Genomic DNA, 21,402 nt, shown 5'->3' with positions numbered 1-21,402 from the left:
AATATAGATTCACAAAGTGGTGTAATGCATATATTATTATTATTATTATTATTATTATTATTATTATAAATTTACAAGTGTGAGATATTTAGAGTAATTATATTAGAAGACACTAAGATATTTAAATACATAATTATTTTTTTACTCTAGTAAAACATTTTCAAGTAACTCTATATTTTACATTGAAAAAAATATAAACAAAATTTCTCTTTTAAATAAAACAACTCTTCTAGATTGAAAATAATTTCGTACTAATTGTTTAGTATTATTTGATCAAAGTAAGAATAATAATAACACATATAATACGTGTGCATTTTTACTTGTATATATTGATGTTCAGTGTAGTATTTGTTCGAATCATATAAAATATTTTTGTATGTAAAAAACTTTCACTCTAAGTATGATCCAATTCTATTCGTATGATAAATATAGATATGTAAGACCTACTCATAAATTTATTGGCTTTGTTTGATTAAATCTGTTTTACAATGAATTTAGTCTCTCAATTAGTTATTTTTTTCATAAAATATAAAGTTATTTCAAATATATCTTTCAAATATTTCTTTAAATCTAAATTAACCTCTTTATTTTACTAGAAATATTATTGATTGTAACGTTAGAACTAACAAGGTGAAAATTTCTTTTTGATTAACAGTCATACAACAAATGGACCATGTTTATATAAATCCTAGTGAGTATATAGGATGTGGGAAAGATCGAACTTCGAAGCTGCAAGAAGAAATGAATGCATCATTTCTAATTTTCTATGGATAAATAAATTTCTTAGTTAAAACAAGAGGAGCGTGAAACTATCGAGGTCGTGGCGTCGCGTACAGGACGAATCTTTGATTATCAAATTTTCATTGTGGATGGGGGTGTAGGTCAGGGTGGGCTAGGCAGTGGGGGTGGGTTTTCAATATTCCAAGAGTGATGCTGGTGTGTGTGTGTGTGTGTATATATATATATATATATATATATATATATATATATATATGACATAGATATATATGGGTTGTCAATGACGTGACACATTTATAATTTTCAGATAAGATCAATTAATGGTCTCCTCTTTATTTATGCCCTCTCCTCCCTTGGCTTCCTTATTTATGCCCCCATGCACATTCTTTTTGAGCATTTTGCCCCTTTGGTTTATATATACATTAGCGAAGTTTTATTGGTTCTCTAATTACATAAGTAATAGGTATTATTTTGTATTAAGTTGATCATCCCCGCTCAAAGTTAGTTGTGTATGGTCTCATCTTCTTCTTTAAATAGGAATACGTTTTTTTTTGTTTGAACTCACCGCGCAAATCAAGCAGAGACAACGTATTGCATAACATAACACCACAAAAGACTCCTTTAAACTTGGATATAAGATAATATATAACTCTCTTGAAAATCTTAATACACCATTTTGACACACGATACGATCTATATCAAAAGTAGAGGCAAGACAATTGTATCGGGTTTAAATTATGTGTCACGGATATAATATTAAAATATATAAATTTAGACTTAATACAAAACCACGAAATCTTGTTACAAATAAGATTACGAAGCAGGTTGACGTGCTTTTAAGAATGAACCTAATCAAAAGATAGCTAAAATGTAAATGGCATAAATTCAAGGGTCACATACGCAATTTCATTCCTTGCTTTTTCTTCAATCTTTGTACACCAAAATGGAATATCCTTGGCAAGGGTTTCCTCGAAGGAGCGTGATTTACACACTCCACGACCACTGCGTAGCATTAGGCCTGTCCCTCGCCTCGCTGGAGCCATTTTTTAAAAAAAAGATGCGCCTTTTCGCGTACTCTAAAGGCCAATCTCAAATATAATAATCCACCAATCCTCTCGTCCAAGTTCCGTGTAACACACGCACCCCGTCACCACTTGGAGACGAGGATACATCCTATCATGTTTCTCGAGCCACTCACGAGTTTTCCCTATCCTGATACCTTTTTATTTTCATATTAATTTTTAAACCATATACAATTTTTTTCACATATTCTCGTGAACTCGAACTCGAATTCCAACTCGAACTTATCATAATACAACCTTAATTTATTATAATTTATATGTGAAAGATAAATAATCTATTCTCAAATTATTATTTTTTATTTTTTCACTTCTTTTTAATAGGAGTTGATTATATTTCATTTTATATGTGTCATACAAGCATTTAAGTTAATTATATCATATTACTATTTATTATATTTTGAATCAATGATAAAAACAAATACTATTTTATTAAATTTTAGAATTAATTTCTTATACTATTTTAAGAAGTTTTGTTGGTGAAATTAAAATGTTCAATAAAAATATTGAAAAGTCAAACAAAGAGGTTACTAAACTAATGTATCATAAAAATTAAGTGTTTTACGAAATAAAAGAGTAATTTTTATAATGTTTTCTTGAATTTGAATAGAACTTTGGACTTAACCTTGAAAAATCTACAAATTAAAATTGGATCTTCTCGAGTGATATTTTAAAGCGCGAGTCCAATTGTTAAAAGATGGGTTTTAGGCCCGTTGTGTTTTGGGCCATAAACTCTATTTACACAGTTCATGCTTCATGACAGTCTTTAATCCGACCCAACGTGATGTTTTGCACGTTGTTGATCGAAGATAACTCTTTATTAATTTAAATTTGATAAGTTTCTTTCTGTTGTTGAACTCTTACTGATATGACTATCAAAATTTTGTAGGCAATATAAATATTTGAGAATAAACTGTTCGAATTCGCAAAACACTATATCATATTCAAAAATTGTTGAAACTTCATGCTATACTTAATCAAGCTATATAAAAAGCAACTCTTTAAATTCTCCAAACTCAGCAAATACTCAAAAGTCTTTTGATATTATATGAATTATTCAAAATGAATTTTAAGAAAAGATGGAGTTTGATCAATTATAAACATTAAATTTTCAAATTAGTTTTTTTTAAATATTGGGCTAGCTAATTTTTTTCTTATTTCATCCACCAACTCAAATATATATGTGTAATAAAAAAATTGACCCACCTCCATAACCGTACCCCAAGGCGGTGGCCTACTTGGCCTCATAGAAGGTCCAGCGCTACTTAAAAATTTCAATTTGGAGTCCATATGTTTGTAATTGTATCAAATATAAATCGACCTTTTCAATTATAACCGCAAACTTTTACCTTAACTAGTTTTTGTGGTTTCGGAAAATTAGTTTAAAAAGTCTTGGAGAAATGAGTATTGATGCAAATTAGATAAACCATTCTATGCACTTTTTCTCCTGAACCCCCACACCCCCCCGAATCCAAGTATGCCAAATTAATCCAGTGATCCCAAAGATGAAATTGATTTTCCCAACAAATGAGAACAGACGGTGGTCACTCATGTTAGTTTAATAACAGCAAATCTATTAAAATGTAACTCAGATAAATGGAATTTTGATTCTCATTTCTATTTTTGCAAAGAGTGAGTCTCATGTGAGACCGTCTCACAGGTCATAATCTGTGAGACGGGTCAACCCTACCCATATTCACAATAAAAAATAATACTCTTAGCATAAAAAGTGATACTTTTGTATGTGTGACCCAAATAAGAGATTCGTCTCACAAATAAGACCCGTAAGACCGTCTCACACAAGTTTTTGCCTTTTGCAAATTAAAAATTTTACACAACAAGCAAATCTGATGTTCTAAATGGTAGTGTGTGTGTGTGTGTGTATTAGATGATATGCATTTAAATATATATAAACTATAATATAAATTAAAGAGAATATTGAAATATCATCATTTAAGTAAAAGGGGTCTACTGCTCAAACCTTGTCTCCCTAATGAAGCCTAAAATTTTGCAAAATTCCAAGAAACAAACCCACCGCCATGCAAACCCATTCTTTGTCACACTTATCTTCCAGTGATCACAGTTTCTGCAACTTGGAACCTGATGAAGAAGGCAAAGATGACTGCTCAACTGTGCTCTCTCTTTGCCCTCCAGGCCAAAACCAGCGAAAGTACAACCACAGTTTCGGTACGCACAAGCAGGGCCAGGGTTCCCAAAACCCTAGAGCTGAAGATGGTGTGACTGTAGCTCTACATATTGGCCGACCAAGTTCTTCTTCTCCAGTACTAGTTATGGCCGACAGAAGCACTAATGGAACAATGAGTGTTGGTGAAGAACTGTACTGGATTCCTACCGCAGCTCAAATCCTTGTTGGCCCTACACAGTTCTTTTGTTCTATATGCAACAAAGCTTTCAGCAGATACAACAATATGCAGGTTCTTGAATTTTCCACAGTATTCTCTCTTTGAGTTTGTAATTATATATATGCTAGAAGACAGATTTGTTATGAGTTTCTGTTCAATAAACATTCGTACCAATATACATTCGTACTTCTGTTCTTAAGCTCGATTTGCTTTGATGTAGGATTTCTTGTAAGAACCGTGTTTCTCCTTTTTCATTACTTCTCTTTTCTTTTGTTTTTTTTTAAAATGATTTTAGCTGAGTGACTTTCGACACCCCACCTGTGAGTACAAGAGTGTTGAAAAAAAAAACAGTTAAATTCGAATTTCTAAAAATAATAATATATTATTTGGCAGCTCCTTAAAACACTGATATTCATGTGCTGGTTTTCTGTCTTACTTACTAGGTCCAAAAATTGAAAAAAATTTAACATTAATTACATTAAACCAAACATCCTTCAAGACTAAGTATTCTAAAACCCAGAATAATTAACAGTTCCTTAAATTTCTTGATACGTGAACTCTCTTTCATATTAGCAGCAATAATAAATTTTGTTTCCTTCTTGTTCATCTCATAGATGCATATGTGGGGGCATGGCTCCGAATTCCGAAAGGGCCCGGAATCTCTTCGAGGGACAAAGTCCGCTTCCAAGTTTCTACGGATTCCATGTTACTGCTGCGCTGAGGGCTGCAAGAACAACATAGCTCACCCAAGATCAAAGCCATTAAAGGACTTCAGAACACTTCAAACGCATTACAAGAGGAAACATGGGACAAAACCTTTCCGCTGCCGCAAGTGCGGCAAGCCATTTGCCGTGCGTGGTGACTGGCGAACCCATGAGAAGAATTGTGGAAAATTATGGTTCTGTATATGTGGCTCGGATTTTAAGCACAAGAGGTCTCTTAAAGATCATGTGCGTGCATTTGGTGAAGGCCATGTGGCGCATAGCGAGAATTTCTGCCCGTATGATCAGGTTGATATTGTGGAAGAATCTGAAGAAGAGGAGGAGGAAGATGATAATGGGGAAGAATTTAGAATATATTTTTTTTGAGAAAGAATTTAGAATTTTTGAATGCAATAGAAATGGAAAATTTGGAGGAATGTGCTGATCTTTGAAAAACAATTCCCTTTAGTTAATAGTGTTGGTTTTGCTCACTTAGTTATTTGGATTATTCATCGATGACTCGTTGGCTTTGGAGGAATGTTCTGATCTTTAAAATAAAAATTTATGTGCTGTGTAAAAGTTAGGTCAACTCGGGTATGTGAAGTGTTTTGCATATGCACCCTCATTAATGCAAGCTCGAAATCTAGTTCTATTTTAGCTCATTCAAAACACTAAAAATACTTGTATACATTCTGTCCATAGTTAATCTATTTAGCGAATACTTTTATGCATTTTGCTTTAAACTCGACCTAAAATATATTCGAATATGTGCGAGCTAGACTCAAATTGATAATTTCAGACACAAATAAACAATATTAGATTAAATGGCGAGGGAATATTTCCATTTAACCCGGCCGGCCGCTGTAATGTATGAGTTTTGGATGGAAAAGAGAGTGAAGAAACAGTACGGAAAGCCGTGGTTGTCTGCATTAATTATAATGCGGAGATAAATGAATAGAAGACAAAGTAGCGGTAGGAAATTCAGCACAGCAACAAAATAAAGTGGCAGACATCATTTCTGAACTTTGTACTGTGCTGCAGTCTCAGAACATATCTACTGTTCTGTTGCTTTGTATTTTTGGAAATTTTTTCTTCATAAACGTATTAAGATCTTTCATTGTTTTGCGAAGCAAGTTAATTAGTTTATAGAGGCAATAAAAGAATCAGGTTTGATAAATGCAAAGAGTAGAAGAAAATTAAAATAAGAGCTATATATGTGAGAAAAAATAATAAAGAATAGGGAGAAGATATATTTAGAAAAAAGCAAAAGATTCCATACATCTGCAAAATAGAAGCCTGGACACAACCTAATTAACTATGACATGTATATTTGCCACCAATCCAATTTTATAAATTACATCAAAAAGGACCAAAATTACAGAAGTAAGTAAATATAACGTACCAAGATCGAAATTATATCGAAATCGTAAGTAGATAAATATATTAAAAAAAACAATACAAAAATATAATAAAGTGTCTGCAAGAGATAAAGATACAGTATGAGGAGGGTGAAACAGCCTTCTCTCATTCTCCCTAGCTCTGAGGTTTTTGACTCGGACTGCTAATGGAGACCACCTCAGGCTCAGTCAGAAGGGCGATAATGGACCACTGCAAGTTTCTGTTTTGGTGTTTCACCCAAAGCATCACTTTTTTTTAAAACTATTTTGAGGTCAAGAAACACACACATACCACACACCGCACTGTTTAACCCTTGCCCAAAAACAACACCGCCATTTTTATATCACACAGTGTCACCATCACATCAAGCCCCTTCCCATTTTGTTTCCTTCAATCCTTCTGATCCCTCAGTTCCATGTCGTCTCGTGTTTATACAATTCCATTGATTTTGGCATGCGCATGCATGTATAATATATGACTTTATGTTTGGCTTTTTCCAACCGTATGTGTGTGTATATATATAGATTATCAATATATATGTATATGTAATATGTGTACTCATGCATATATTTAGCTATATAGATATCTTGTGATATATCTTGCAGATTATTTCTTGATTGGTGATTAGAAATGGGTGAGGAAATATTTTCGAATCTGAGATTTATCAGATACCTTACATAGACAATTGGTGTTGATGGTACTTAGCTTTCAGAAGGGGAAGACCAAGGAAATAAACTCCGATCGGAAGGTCGTGATGTCTGAAAAAATAAAATAAAAAGTAACAAAATCTTTGTTTATTTTATTGAAATTATTAGATAAGTGAATACAAAAAAAAAATTGAAATATTTATTTTTACCCATATTAAATAAAATTTACGTGTTTGAAAATTGACTGGTATTATATAATTGTTTTAACAGAATTATATTAGAATTTTACCTTGGAATTATAGAGAAAGTTTGGTCTATCAGTATTAGTTTATCAGAATTTGATTCCATCTAATTTTAATTCATTTTAAGATTTTATAATAAACTCTGGTATGTTCGGACATATACGCACAATGAATAAAAATAAAATTTATTTTTAAATAATTATTTATAGGAATGATTTGGAAGAAATGTGTCAAAGGTTTGGCTTTAAAAATTGTAGTCAAATAAAATATAAAACGGATAGGATTTTTGAATATGAAAATGCTTTTATTGGTTTTATAAATAATTTTCCGAATATTGTATTTAACCACTTTCTTTAATTTACACATTTTGATTTAGGAGTGATCTTTGAATCCATGCAATATCGTTGCTTTAGAGATTATTTCTGTAGCAATCGATTTGGTATTTCAAATACATCAATTTTTTTTCTTTAAAAGAACATTTATCGTAATACTTTTATCGCGCGATACCCCAAACTTCATCTTATATTGAATCACGAGGACCATTTGAATTGGTTAATAAAACGATTAGAATATACTTTTATAACTATTCTTTGTAAAACTTTGACAAATACGAATTAGTTACTATATAAACTTATTATACAGTCGCACTTGCAGAGTCTAGACCTGAGGCTTAACATTTATTGGTATGAAAAATTATTAAAATGTAATTAATTATCTTTTCTGCAATAATTAATCTTAGTTTACGTAAAAGTACATTTATATGAGGTTTAGAGGATGCATGCATACATAAAATTGCAGGCAAAATGGTCAGTAAGGGGTTTAACATTACACGAGTTAACTCAGGTTTCGACAAGAAAAGAGAGAAAATAAGTCACTATCTTCCGAGCAAAGAGAAATATTACCACAATTAAAAGCTTAATCATAAGGAAATATAAAGTTAATATCACATTCATGCATTAACTTACATGTTTCCAAGATAGGGGACCCAAACACTAATTAAATACGGTTCTCACACTAAAAATCTGCAATTTACATGGAATTCACACCAGATATCATAGAAGAGACGAATTTTCCTTAGCTGAAGGAAATTTTTTTTAAGCATATGAGAGGTGAACAATACCGTCATGCGATACCATTCTTGAAGCAAATTTTGCACATGCACTTTAGCATAGGTTCTGCGGTACTATAATCAAGAATCTGCTCTCCAGGCCAAATCGAATATGGCAACCTATGATAAAACTTGCTGCAATAGCCACTATCTCTGGCTCGATGGCAGGAAGAACCCGATTCATCTGTTTACAAATACCAGAACTTATGCTGACTGTCTTGAAAATATCACAGACAAGCCCGGAAAAAAATTAAACAGGTTATTTTAGCATTTAGTCAAAATTTCAGCCCCGGTTCTTGTAATGAGAATTGTGTGCTCGAACTGTGCTGCAGGGCAACCATTGGCTGTTAGAGTAGTCCAGTTGTCTTCCCATGTGATGCACTCTGTAGGTCTCAATGTAAGAATCGGTTCTGCGAGAATGGAAAACTTCTCTTTATCAAATAAACCAAAAAAGTTAAGAAATGTGTTCATACTCCGGCAACAATTTAACATATATCAGCAGATAAGCATTTGTAGCCAAGTTCAATTGTATTCGAAGGGACACATCAAGATTTGATATTCCTCTCCAGTTCATATTGTTCGAATATCATCCGATGATTCAAAGCCAACAAAGAATAACATGTACGACATATAAATGTACAGCACTCACCAATGGTAAATGTTTGCCCCTCAACCATGCGGCCAGCCTTGTCATTACCTGCAGAAGAAGATAATTTACGTAATTATATAACACGGCCAATCAAGAATTTTAATTTTCGTTATTACATAACAAAATAACAAGCACAATCAGGATCCAGTAGAACACATACAACGGAGGGGAAGAGAACAAATTTCTCTACTGCTTAAACGAATTCACAAAATAACGAATGCGATCAGGATCCAGTAGAACACCTACAATGGAGGGGAAGAGAACGAATTTCTCTACTGCTTAAACATGAGTGAATTCTTTCCTCAGGATCCAAAATAGTACACTAGTGAAATAAGAATAAAATTATCACAAATATATTGATTTTATTAGACACAAAACACAGTCATCAGTTTTTCTCGCGATCACTACAAATTCTCTTTCAAGAAAGGTGATATGATCTTACAAAATAATAATAATAATAATAATAATAATAATAATAATAATAATAAACCACATGAGCAAGTTGGGGGGATAATTAATATGTAAAACCATAACAGATGTAGTGTGTTCCAATATCCTTGACCTCATTGAATTTAAATTGAAACTAGTTTGTTTTAGTCAATTTTACACAAGCTCTCACCTAGTATGATACTTTTTTTTACTTAATATACTCGATCATTTTAGTCTTTGCACTGATAAGGATACGAACAATTATAAATAAAAATAACATTAATCATCCCTTGAGGTGCATGTAGATATTCATGGTAATTAACAAACCAGTATACATATGGTAGAACTCAAGAAATGGCCTTACGGTGGTGAAATATGAGAGGCTCAGAATGGAAAATAGTCCCTATGCCATGTCCCACAAATCGGTCCACCACACCATAGCCAAATTTTTCAGCATGGTCGCTGAGACACCAAAAGAAATTGAAAACTGTACAATTTTAACTTCTATTCAATGCAATACAGAACTATAAGATTTCAGATCAACATAAGCAGATATATCAGCACAAAAAAAATAAATAAAGAAAACCGCATGCCTTCTGTCCACACTTTGTTTAACCTAGTAAAATATATTATTTTATACTATCAGAAAGGAAAATTTTCTCCAGGCTGTGATAACGGCTTCCATTTTTTTTTAGTGCTTTTAGATCCAATTTACTGTCATCTTCTGTTTTTTCAAAAATTCTAAGCATAAATAATATCATTAGTTGTGGTAAAAAAAAGAGAACAAATAAAAACACAATGCAAATCAAGGATTGTTGGTTCTGCATAGGATTGGTGCACGTTATTGGCCTTTTAATCACAGGACTAATAAATCATCCTGCAAGACTTTGGCACTCACCAAAAAGGTAACACTGGAAAAAACATTAACCACACTTGTGAAAATTATAATATCTGAATACGGTGGTGAATCCTCAATTACTGGATTGTCATATCTGTGCAGATTATAATATCCCATTATTGGTCATTCTATGGTACGGTACTAAGCTTTCACAGTTCACACAATATCTCTGATTTAGCTTTCCAGGCTACGAGCAATTCCATGCAATATATGGAATGCATAGCTGAATTTTAATACCAGATTCTCTTCCCAATTTTCCTGAAAAGAGCACCATCTTCGCAAGCAGTAATGCCCTTATACATGCATTCTTCTGTCACCTGCCATTGAATAGAAAACGTAAAAAGGTACTAAAATCGCAATTATTAAATGTCTTAGAATAAATACAACTAGAAGGATGTTGCAGGCTTGCTGGTGCAGATAAAATCAGAAGATACCTTAACAAGCCTTTTCACTGCGTTATTCACATCGCCACAAATAAAAGTTTTAGATGTATCCCCATGATAACCCTGAAAGAGACAACTGATTAACAGGATTACAGATAATCTCAGACTTCAACCAAGATTAGATATATGGTGCTTAGACAAATGTGCATCTTTGATATCCTACATTTTTAGAATGCTTTCATAAAAAATATTTATTATCAATTGTGTAAATTCTTAGAGTATCAATTTATATTTTAAAACCTCTGCATGACCAACTTCTCATGCTGTCTAGTACATGCTAAATTTGATATTCAATGGTAAGCTGAACCATAATTAACATAATCTTCAGCTGTGGGAGAAGTGCAACATTGAAGTTGTAAAAACCTAAAAGAGATATAAAATACATTTCATCACTGAATTTAATTCACAAATTTGCAGAGACAGTTTATTTTTTCGTACACTAGTTGAGTCCAAAGTGTACGATAAACAGTTATGTCTTGGCAAGTAATATTATAATGGTATGTAATTTTTCAAAAATGATATTCTACCAATGGTTTGGTTAGTGATCTATGGTTACCGACAAGAAATCAATAATCAGCAGCTCACATTTAAGTACACGGTCACGTCAATGTTTATTATATCGCCGTCCTGCATACAGATGAATTTTTTTTAATGCAGAAATTCAATTTTAGAAGTCAAGCATAACCTGATCATATGAAAAAATACCTGTAATTGGCGAGAATCGGGAATCCCATGGCACATGCACTCATTAACTGATGTGCACACACTCTTTGGAAAACCCCCATACCCTAAAGGTGAAGGATATGCACCAGCATCAATGATCATTTGGTGAACAGCCTTATCGATTTCATTTGTTGTTACCGATGGCTAGGATGCAATTTAACGTCAGTATATTTCAATGGTCAAGTAAAAATAATCTCCCAACAAAGTCATATCGTTCCTAAATTATCAAGGTTGGTTGAAGGTAATGATTGAAAATTAAGATGACCGATCAAGTCTATCAAAACATAATGATCGACTTTTTAGAACTCCTTTAACCCTCAGACATACAAACTAAAAATCAATTGTCTATAAAAATTCTAAAAAATAAATTCAGTTTATTTTCTCAATAATAATCCACCGAGTCATCAAATATTTTCAATTATAATAATATTACTCTAATTGTAGATTATTGTTTGTTGATTTATAGGTCTTCAATGACAGAATTGGGTATGTTTGCCATAAAGCTCACAACCTAACTTGTAGCTCTTTAAAACCTGAGTAAAATAGGAATCTATTTATTTTCTTAAAAAGGAGACTATCCAAGAATAGAAGTGTCTTAACTGTTCAAGTATTACATTGTATATAGTATAAACTTCAAATTGTAGTGGAATTTGTATCTGTTGTTAGCAGCTTCACTCCAAAATAAATATATAAGTAGGTTGGCACCGACACGTCTGACATATTTGGTTCATATCAAATGAAATTGGGCTTTGATGCGATAATATTTGTTGTTATACATCATTAACACTATTTCTTTAGATGCATAGATAATAACAATGGATGGCTTGTGGAAAGATTGCATATTGATAGTGATGAAGAGAATAAGAATAATTTTGAGTATGATAATAAAAATTTAACTTGCATGAATATTATACAAGCTTGGGTAGTCCGTTGCACTATTTGCCAATTCAGATCTTGATATGCATCTTTTTCGAAATAAAAAAGGTCAACTATAACAATGGCAGCCAAAGACTCAAAATAGACCAGTTTCATCCTTCTCGAAATAAAATAGGTCAACTAGTATGCATGAAGACGAGGATAAAATTAACCTAAATGAAATTCATGAAGAAGATATGGAAGGGTAAGATTTGATGTTTCTAGAAATGAATATGATTGACCATTAAGACATATCCGGAAGATGAAGAGTTTGTGAAAGAAGTATTGTTTTTGCTCTTTTTAATATTACATGGTTGTTGATTCAATGAAAATGCAATGCAACAACAATCCAAATGTGTATATTATATAATATTTTATTCACATTGTGTTCAAAATTTTGTAAAATATATATTTCTACAACAAAATCTATTTCATACATCTAGATTTAAAAATATTCTGTCTTAATACACCTAGAACTTGCATCCCTTGCCTAACACTTAGGCCCACGGAACCTATATGCCTCCGAATGCCTAGTGCAGAGTTATAACAAGTGCAAGGCGAGGTATATGTTTCCTTGAATTGAAGTTTCAAAGATGTACTTCACAGACTATTAAATAAACAAATATTTATCAGCTAATAAGCAAAAATGAATGGTTATGCCCTTCATGACTATGGCCCAAAGAAAATTCAGTAAAGGGATGGCCTAGATGCACAAATTCAATAAAGGGAGATCACCAGAAGAGATCCGCAGATAACAGATCTAGTAGAGAAAACATCATCGGTTAAAGAGAAATTTTAGTAAGTCCAAATGTTCAACCAAACTGCTGTTAGCGAGACTCTGATTCAGATATGTAATTGCATCCTTAACCTCAATGGTTTGGCTACACGAGCCTCAACTAAGTCCCAGAGTGAAAAGAAAATTTTGACCAGAACTGTTAATAACAAATGAATAACTACATGTAGGTAACCACTCAAAGACGCATGCACCAAGAGTATCAATATCTTATACTAGAGTTAATAAAACTGTTCATTCTCACCCTAACCAATGATCCAGCATGTTCTAGCACCCGAGCGGCAAGCTGGCAAGCAGCCCTCATATGAGAAATCCCTTCAGAATCATGAATTTGATGTTTACTTGAAATTTCTGGCAACACTTCTGAACTAAGGTAAGGAGGCTGAGGAATATGATCAGGCACAAGAAGCCGTTGTGATACCTTTCCACGCCTTAGAGGAGGCCTTCTTTTATATACTGTTGGCTTCCGAAGATCATGTGCCCTGTGTTGATAGAAAAAAGTTCACAATCTTGAAATGCTGGGCAAAAGCAGACCAAGATAGAAAGTATGTTTAATAAAGATTTGCATCAATACAAATATATCGATAAATGGAATATAAAACTTAAAAACTCAATTCGACTCAATAAAAACTCATGTCACGTGTATTAGAAATACAACAATATAAGCTTGTGGTTCTGCTTCAGTCATGTTCAGTAACAAAGACTCGGATATCTTTTCAATCATCGTCACCCCGTAGTATTTTAGGTCTAATTGGATTTCTAGATTTATCTTAACAGTTGTTCTAATCAATTGCCGTTATTTCAAACTCACAAAAAAAAAGTATTCATGAGATTATTCTGTAGTAGGCATTCTACATATTACAAAAATCATTATTTACATAAATTTAAATCAAATCTGTTGCTCCCCCAATCGGGCCAGCTACATTGTTGTTCCACATCAATCAAGTTACAAAATATTTATCTACGTTGATCTAAGTCTAGAAAGGAACTTGTGAACAAGAAACTAGACTAGGATATGAGTTATTTTACAGAAAGAATGCCCAAATCAACCGACATTGCTTTTGATTACTTGTAAAGGTAAACCTTAAATAAAATATTGCAGTAAAATAAGTGTTGATTTCTATTTTAACCAGATTATAAGTGAAAGATATATAGTAATAAATAAAATTATAAAAAATCACTTCATGCTACTTGTGACCTATGATAATCCTACAAAAGCATAAAATTACCTTCTTATTCTAATGGCCTCTTCCAAACCCGACAGTTTTTTCGAATAAATAACAAAATGACTTTTTAAATCTGAACCTACAACCAATTTCACAAAAGAGTGTCACAACATAGTTAAATCCAATATCACAAAAGAAAATAATCCTTCATAAAACAAAACTCAATCTAAGCACATGAAATGTATACTATATAGATTCCAATTTTTTAAACATTGGGATGAACAGATCATCTTGTGAGAGCTTAACATAATATATCTACTATGAGCAATCTTCAATGAACAAAGACTCCAATTTTATATCCCTTGGTTGCAAAATGAAGCTAAATCACAGTAAAAGATTTTCCAAATCAAAATTTTATAAGATTGTCATGAATAATGATATCAAATATCAACAAGCATAAAGAATTCAAAATTTACTCAAATGATGAAATACAAACATAATCAGTTACTCAGACGCAAACTGGCCTAAATTTTCAAAGTATAACAATGGCCCAATTCAAAATATTACTAGATTATCGTGAATACTGATACGAAAGCAAAAGGAGCTAAAGCTTACAATAGAAACTAGAAATAATAAAGACATACAGATGAACGATTATGCAGGCATAGAATGCACCTAAAATCAATCTAAAAGAACGGCTCAATTCAAAATGTTTGCAAAACGGGTTGATAATTCAAAATCCTTATCCAGACACGAACGCATACAAGAAAGAGGCAACGGGTGGCAAGAGGTTAGCGGAGCCCCCATAAGAACACTGAAAGATGCCGATAATTTGGGTTCGTCATGAAGAAGAGAAGATGAGCTGAGTTGGGGAGCTGCTGACACTGAAGCATTTGCAAAAGCCATTCTTACTTCAATTCAGACGGAAAAGGTAGACCACTGTCTACTGGTTTGCGATTGCATTAACGGCCAAGATTGATAAGGGACCGTTTGGTTCAAGAACGGGTTATTTAATATGGCCCATGCCATGTTTGGTCCAACCAAATGCCTGGGCCCGTAAACATTTGTTGCACTCAATTTTAAGAAAAACCAAAATCCAATTAGATTCAAGTGGACCATGGGCTTTAATTTAGTGGGCTAAAATTAGGGGGTCAATCTTAAAACCGCGCACACTGCATTATTTTTAACTAAAATTATCAATTTTGGTCTACTTTATTATAATTTTTATATGTTTTTTTTTAAAAAATTGTCGTTTAATATAGTTTGATTTATTCTAGTTTTAAAATTAAGAGGGACTATAATATATTCAAATGTCATTCTAATATTTCTTGGTAGGGGTGTTCAAACTTCGGATAAAACCGAAAATTAAACCGAACCGAAAACCGAGGATAAAACCGAACATTAAATCGAACCGAAAATCGAATTTTATAATTCAAATATAAATATTAAAACCGAAATTAATTTGGTTCGGTTTCGGATTATAAATGTCAAAACCGAACCGACCGAAATAACCGAAATTTAATTAAATTAATAATGTTATTTTTATTTTATATTTTTTATTGAGATAATATTAGTGAATGGAGAATTATTTTGAATAATACTTAGTTGATTGTTGTTTATGTAATTCATTTGTACTTTATATTTAAATATTTTACTAAGAAATCATTTAAAAAGATAACATATTATATTTTATAATATATTTACATTATTAATTTAAATAATTGTATCAAAACCGAAATAACCGATCGAAATAACCGAACTATTTCGGTAGAAAACCGAACCAAACCGAAGAAAAATGGTTCGGATATCGGATTATATATTTGTAAAACCGAAAACCGAAAAAACCGAAATAAAAAATCGAAAACCGAACCGAACCGACCGATGAACACCCCTACTTCTTGGTACATAGGTTGTTTTCTGCGAATTTAAAATATAATTTGTTCCATATATATGAACACAAAAGAGGATTCCTTTATTTATTTATTTCTTTATTTTTAAAAAAAATTACAAAGATGAGGATTCAACTTTACACATCAGTGATCAAAGTATATTTGATTCTTGAATTTCCAGCGCCTGATCATCACATGTCGGCCTTTTCTTCGGTTTTTTGTTTGTACAAATTTAGCTAGAAACTAAATCCGACCACGGACTGTTTCTATCCAAAAAAAATTAAATTTAAAAAAATGATTTTTTTGTCTATTAACTTGTTTAATTTGGGCTTTTGGTTTTTTACATGGTGAAAGTTTGGTTTGTGTATAATAACTTTAAATTTTCGCTTATATTGGTCCAAGTGTGAAGGGACATACGACCATTCAGAAATTTTTTATTTGATGTTAGTATTTTTCAATGTCATGTCAGTATTTTTCAGTATCACATCAGTAATTGAATGAGATAGCCGAAAACGAAAACCAAAATTTGAAATCTTAATGAATCAGAACTAAAAAATGAACACGTTAATGGACAAAGAAATTATTTCTCCTTAAATTTAATATAATACAATATCTTCTTTTATTCACCAAAATATATTTTCCTAACATTTTTTTATTGTATATTATACTATTTATCAACAAAATACGTTATGTTTTAACATTTATGCCAGTATTTTCATCTGTTACGATATGGTACCATTTACAGGTAATATTTAGTAACGATTGATTCTACGTTAAATATATATTTTAAAGAAATTGAAGAAAATCCTTTTTTTTGTGTGTGTGATGATTTAAATTCTTCAAGTGTAAATAACCCTCCCTACCCAAAAAAAAAACCCCCCGAAAAACTCATCTTACAAATTTGAAAGAGAAAATTGCATTTTTGATAGTATGTATTTGATTATTTGCGATTTTAATCCTTTACTTTATCAAACTTCAGTCTTAGCCTGGTATCTTCCCATTTTTGACAATTTTAGTCTTTTTCCATGAATGTTATTGTAGCATTACATACTAAAATTGCGAAAAAGTCAAAGATAATAAACTAATGGAATTTGACCACATCTCATAAATGATCAAAATCTCAAACAAATAAATATACAGACCAAAACTGTAATTTTCCCAAATGTGAAGTCTTTCATGTGATCACCTCCTTTAAGATATTCGGTGTAATGTCGATCATTCGTGTAAAGTGACAATAACAGGCAAAAACTTAATCTTAAAAGTGGCAAAAAAAAAACATGTTGAACGTCGGTTAGTGTAATTTGAATTTGTGACAAGTTGCAAGAATATGATTCCATTATTCTGGTCCAGCATTAAAGCTTCTACGACAACTGCTTCCTTAAATTTCTTTGAGTAATCTCATGATTTTTTTAGTTGGGAGAGATAATCTGAATCGTCTCAAATTTAAAATCTTAGTGTCAGATAAGTCATCCGTCAAAATTGATAATCTTGAATAAATTAAAAAAAAATAAAATTGTCATATTAGTTATGTGTATTTGTCCTTATGATGTTTTCGTCATTGATGAACAACTTTATCAAATTTCAGTTTTGATATGTTATCTTTATTACTTTTGCGATTTTGGTTCATTTGCAACATATATGTTGTGTCTACAAGGCTTCGACGTGAAACGTTTGGTGAAACATTTATGTGAAGTGTCAGATCAACAATTCCAATAAAAAAATGACCAAACATACTAAAAGTTGAAACATGAGGACTAAAAGTAAAATTGAAAAACATAAAATATCAAAATTATAAATAAACAAATATATAGTATCAAAATTGCAGTTTTTCTTAAATAAAATAAAATGGTAAAAATGCATTTAGATTTTGTACCATATTCATTCACACTACTTATTACTATATATATATATATATATATATATATATATATATATATATATATATATATATATATATATATATATATATATATATATATATATATATATATATATATATATATATATATATATTGAATTATTTTGAATTATTCCAAATATGAAAATATTTTGAATTATTCCAAATTGAATTATCGATCATTTGATTGTATGAAAATAAGTGAACTTGATACATCATCAAGTTCATATTTATATGACAATATATTGGTGAATATTAGATTAGATTTACAATAAATTTTTTAACTAATTAATCTTAATTCTTGTCTGCTGTTGTTATAAACAAAATATTTTTTTATACGTATATATAGACGGTGATTAAATATATGTTAATATTAAATGCAAAATAAACCCTTGAATTTAAATAATTATGTCGCGCCACCTTTAGTTTAGTACAGAGAATATAATTTTGAAAAGAGAAAATTTTTTATTAATGAATTTATTTTACCTTTAAAAATGCGGAATTAATATTCCAATGCAAGCCACCGTACTATATATACTTTCCAAAAAGAAGAAAAGAAAGAGTAAAAAGCCTATAAATTGGGTTACAAGTATATTTGACAGTGATGATATATAATATATAGAATCGAGTGTGGCCAGAACGTGGCCACATTATACATTAACCTTCCCATTTCAACTCATTCGAAGTCACCAAGAAAATGCACTGATATTGTTTACCTTAATCTCAAGAATATATATTTAAAATTACAGAAATCAATCTAAGAAATCTAATCAAGCTAAAAAATCATAGATTTCGTACATTAAAATCCTCAAAAATAATTTATTGTCATGTGGTGTTATTGAAAGTTGAGTCTCTCAAAATGTTCGAATTGATGGATTACATGAGCGTTTGATCAATAATCAGAAGTTTAATTTTTTTTTACCAACACTTTTTTTGACTAGTTTGTCACGTGTGACTCGCATCACATTATATTTTATCTGACTAATATAGTTTGAAAATTATTACGTCAGTCGAAAGTTACCCAAAACACACTAAAAATAGCGATGGCCGATTCTTTCATTTAAAAAAATAAAAATAAAAGCAAGGAATAATTTATTAGTTTAATTAATTTCGATTCATTTTTATGTTCAATTTCCTTGTCTTCTAGAGATTGCAAAAGAGATTTCATCAGTCACTCAAAGCATTCTTAATATGTGTTTATTAATCCATCACAAGATTAACCATAACAAGAAAATTCGATATTTAATCATGAAAGGTGAAGGTTACACTTCAAAACCAAGATACAAATACGTTCTTTTTGTAATGGCAACAACTTGTATGAGACGGTTTCATAAATCGTATTTTGTGAGACAAATCTCTTATTTGGATCATCCATGAAAAATATTATTTTTTATACTAAGAATATTACTTTTTATTCTGAATATCGGTAAGATTGATCTGTCTCACAGATAAAGATTCGTGAGACCATCTCATAAAAGACCTATTTTTTTTTAATATTTCAAATTATCTCCACCTCTAATCATGGAATTCATCCCTATGTACCTCTCTTTTTATGTCAAAATACTATACAATTAGAACGTTTAGCAACTTTCAACGACACTACAAAGAAAAAGAAAGAAAACGAAACAAAACTAAATTCAGAAAAATAGAAAAAAAAGTGATTACGAAACTAAATGATATTATTGTCACAAAACATCAATAACCCTTTGTTTCTTTCTAAAGTCCAATCCCAGAAGCTCGATTTCTCTCATCCTTTTCCCACTGCAGCTACCATTATCTTCAATGGCTGCAGCAGCATGAACCCTAGTCGGTGCCTCAAATATGTTCACTCCAAACAGCCGAATTATCTGACCGGGCTGGACCAGGCCCAACCCCACTATTGATCCATTGTTTCTCGAGGTCCAATCTATGTACAGCTGCTTATCCGGGCCGGTTGATCTGAGGAAACTAACAATGTCGCCGGCCCGAAGATTCTTCTCCTTCACAAACCTACTCCAACCCTTTGTTAACACATAGCTTTGGCTGCTATTCCAATAAGAATATCGAAATCTCCACACCTTCCCGCACATATCCTCGAAATTTAACAGCACCCCTTTTGTGTTGTTTCCGCTTTGTAAAGGGAAGTGTTTTTCCGCGTGTTGTTTCGGAATAACCAATCTGTTAAGCTTTCCAACGTCGCTGGGCGTAACCGCCTTTTCGAACAGCTGTTCCCGGTCCTTCGCCGCCGCATCTCCGCCGTTGATGAAACCAAAAGTCCCATCTTTCTTGCCGATACATCCGCCATTGACGCCATGGTTTTTCCTGCTCTGCTCGAGCTCATCAATGTAAGTATGTTTCCTCAGCATGTCCACGATCTCAGCTTTCGAATGAGAATCCAGGAAAGCCGCTTCGACCCGGTCATCTTCAGTCTCCGACAACGGCTTAAAGTTAGTGACAGCATCGCGGCCACGGAACCGCTGCGCCGCAGTGTCATAAGTTCTGGCAGCTTCTTCCTCTTCATTGAAAGTACCTAACCAGACCCTCTGATGCTTCTCGTAGATTTGCGCACCCCACCTTCCATTAGGCTGCGGCACCACGCCTTTGAATCTTGATGAAGGCAGCTTCCTGGACTCCGCTTCGATCCCGTTCTCCGAATCGATGATGACGCTAGCTCCGCTGCCGACAAGGCACAGAGTCTCCGGAGACTTGGTCACGGCTGCCGGTGACGTGGTAGGCGGCGGTTTGACTGATGTTGAGTCACTCATGCTTTCATCTGCTGAGCTCGCATCCATTTTATTTATATGTTCGTAGAAAAGAGAGCAAATTATGTATTCTCTAAAGACAACGAGTGAATTATGAAATGAGTTGTTGGACTTGGGAAGAAGGGTGGATATATATATATATATATATATAACAACATGAAATAGTTGCAATAATATCGTACATCATCTTTTATTATTTTTATCTGGAGTGGGTCAACCCTAGAGATGGCGAGGAAGATGGGGTCTCACCAATTCAAATGATCTTTAATTTTGTTAAGTATTTTATTATATATTTTATATAAATTTCAAGTTCTTCGATATGTGTAAACTCCATTAAATATCTAAATCTATGTATAAATGATGTATACGTATATGTACGAAATAAAATACAAGTGCCGGAGTTGTGTAGGCTACGCATTGAGGTGGGGTAAAGAAGATAACGAGAGCAAGTTGGCGGGATTCACATGCATCAAGCGTGGACCTGTTTAAGTAAGTTCATCCCCCCCTGGGTTTTGCTGCTGCTGCTGACATTTAGCATGATCACCCCATCTATGTTTACACACATGTAGATTTACATTTTTTT

At 32.3% G+C, this 21,402-nt stretch overlaps 3 protein-coding genes across 4 annotated transcripts; 1 reads left to right on the top strand and 2 right to left on the bottom strand.

Annotated features, from left to right (window-relative positions):
• Positions 1-3,856: 3,856 nt before the first annotated feature.
• LOC140835476 (zinc finger protein WIP6-like) lies at positions 3,857-5,268 on the top strand. Its single transcript, XM_073200970.1, has 2 exons — positions 3,857-4,252; positions 4,795-5,268. Exons 1-2 carry the CDS (start codon positions 3,857-3,859, stop codon positions 5,266-5,268), a joined length of 870 nt encoding a protein of 289 aa, XP_073057071.1.
• Positions 5,269-8,095: 2,827 nt separating this feature from the next.
• On the bottom strand, positions 8,096-15,271 carry LOC140834240 (methionine aminopeptidase 1B, chloroplastic-like). 2 transcript variants are annotated; one of them, XM_073198987.1, is made up of 10 exons: positions 15,051-15,271; positions 14,356-14,431; positions 13,371-13,608; positions 11,401-11,562; positions 11,281-11,322; positions 10,687-10,758; positions 10,490-10,569; positions 9,719-9,816; positions 8,926-8,973; positions 8,096-8,686 (listed from the first exon to the last, which is right to left on the bottom strand). In XM_073198987.1, exons 1-10 carry the CDS (start codon positions 15,196-15,198, stop codon positions 8,541-8,543), a joined length of 1,110 nt encoding a protein of 369 aa, XP_073055088.1. In that variant the 5' UTR covers positions 15,199-15,271; the 3' UTR covers positions 8,096-8,540. The 2 variants fall into 2 exon arrangements, with proteins under 2 accessions (XP_073055088.1, XP_073055089.1); XM_073198988.1 differs by having other exon boundaries at positions 15,057-15,269.
• Positions 15,272-19,597: 4,326 nt separating this feature from the next.
• Positions 19,598-20,946, bottom strand: LOC140834239 (AP2/ERF and B3 domain-containing transcription factor RAV1-like). Its single transcript, XM_073198986.1, has one exon. The coding sequence runs from the start codon at positions 20,847-20,849 to the stop codon at positions 19,764-19,766; it is 1,086 nt and encodes a 361-aa protein (XP_073055087.1). The 5' UTR covers positions 20,850-20,946; the 3' UTR covers positions 19,598-19,763.
• Positions 20,947-21,402: the final 456 nt, after the last annotated feature.

This window comes from Primulina eburnea, chromosome 6 (genome assembly GCF_022965805.1).
Source record: "Primulina eburnea isolate SZY01 chromosome 6, ASM2296580v1, whole genome shotgun sequence".
NCBI classification, from domain to species: domain Eukaryota; kingdom Viridiplantae; phylum Streptophyta; class Magnoliopsida; order Lamiales; family Gesneriaceae; genus Primulina; species Primulina eburnea.
Note: the sequence above shows the minus strand (reverse complement) of the source record. Positions and strands in the feature narration are given on the sequence as shown.

Excerpts from the sequence above, each read along its gene's own strand:
- LOC140834240 (XM_073198987.1), bottom strand. The coding sequence starts at position 15,198 with ATGGCTTTTGCAAATGCTTCAGTGTCAGCAGCTCCCCAACTCAGCTCA. Across the intron at positions 13,609-14,355 it reads GAGGCCATTAGAATAAGAAG|GGCACATGATCTTCGGAAGC; the intron begins GTAATTTTATGC and ends CTATCAACACAG. Across the intron at positions 8,687-8,925 it reads GGGGCAAACATTTACCATTG|AACCGATTCTTACATTGAGA; the intron begins GTGAGTGCTGTA and ends CCATTCTCGCAG.
- LOC140835476 (XM_073200970.1), top strand. The coding sequence starts at position 3,857 with ATGCAAACCCATTCTTTGTCACACTTATCTTCCAGTGATCACAGTTTC. Across the intron at positions 4,253-4,794 it reads GCAGATACAACAATATGCAG|ATGCATATGTGGGGGCATGG; the intron begins GTTCTTGAATTT and ends TTCATCTCATAG.
- LOC140834239 (XM_073198986.1), bottom strand. The coding sequence starts at position 20,849 with ATGGATGCGAGCTCAGCAGATGAAAGCATGAGTGACTCAACATCAGTC.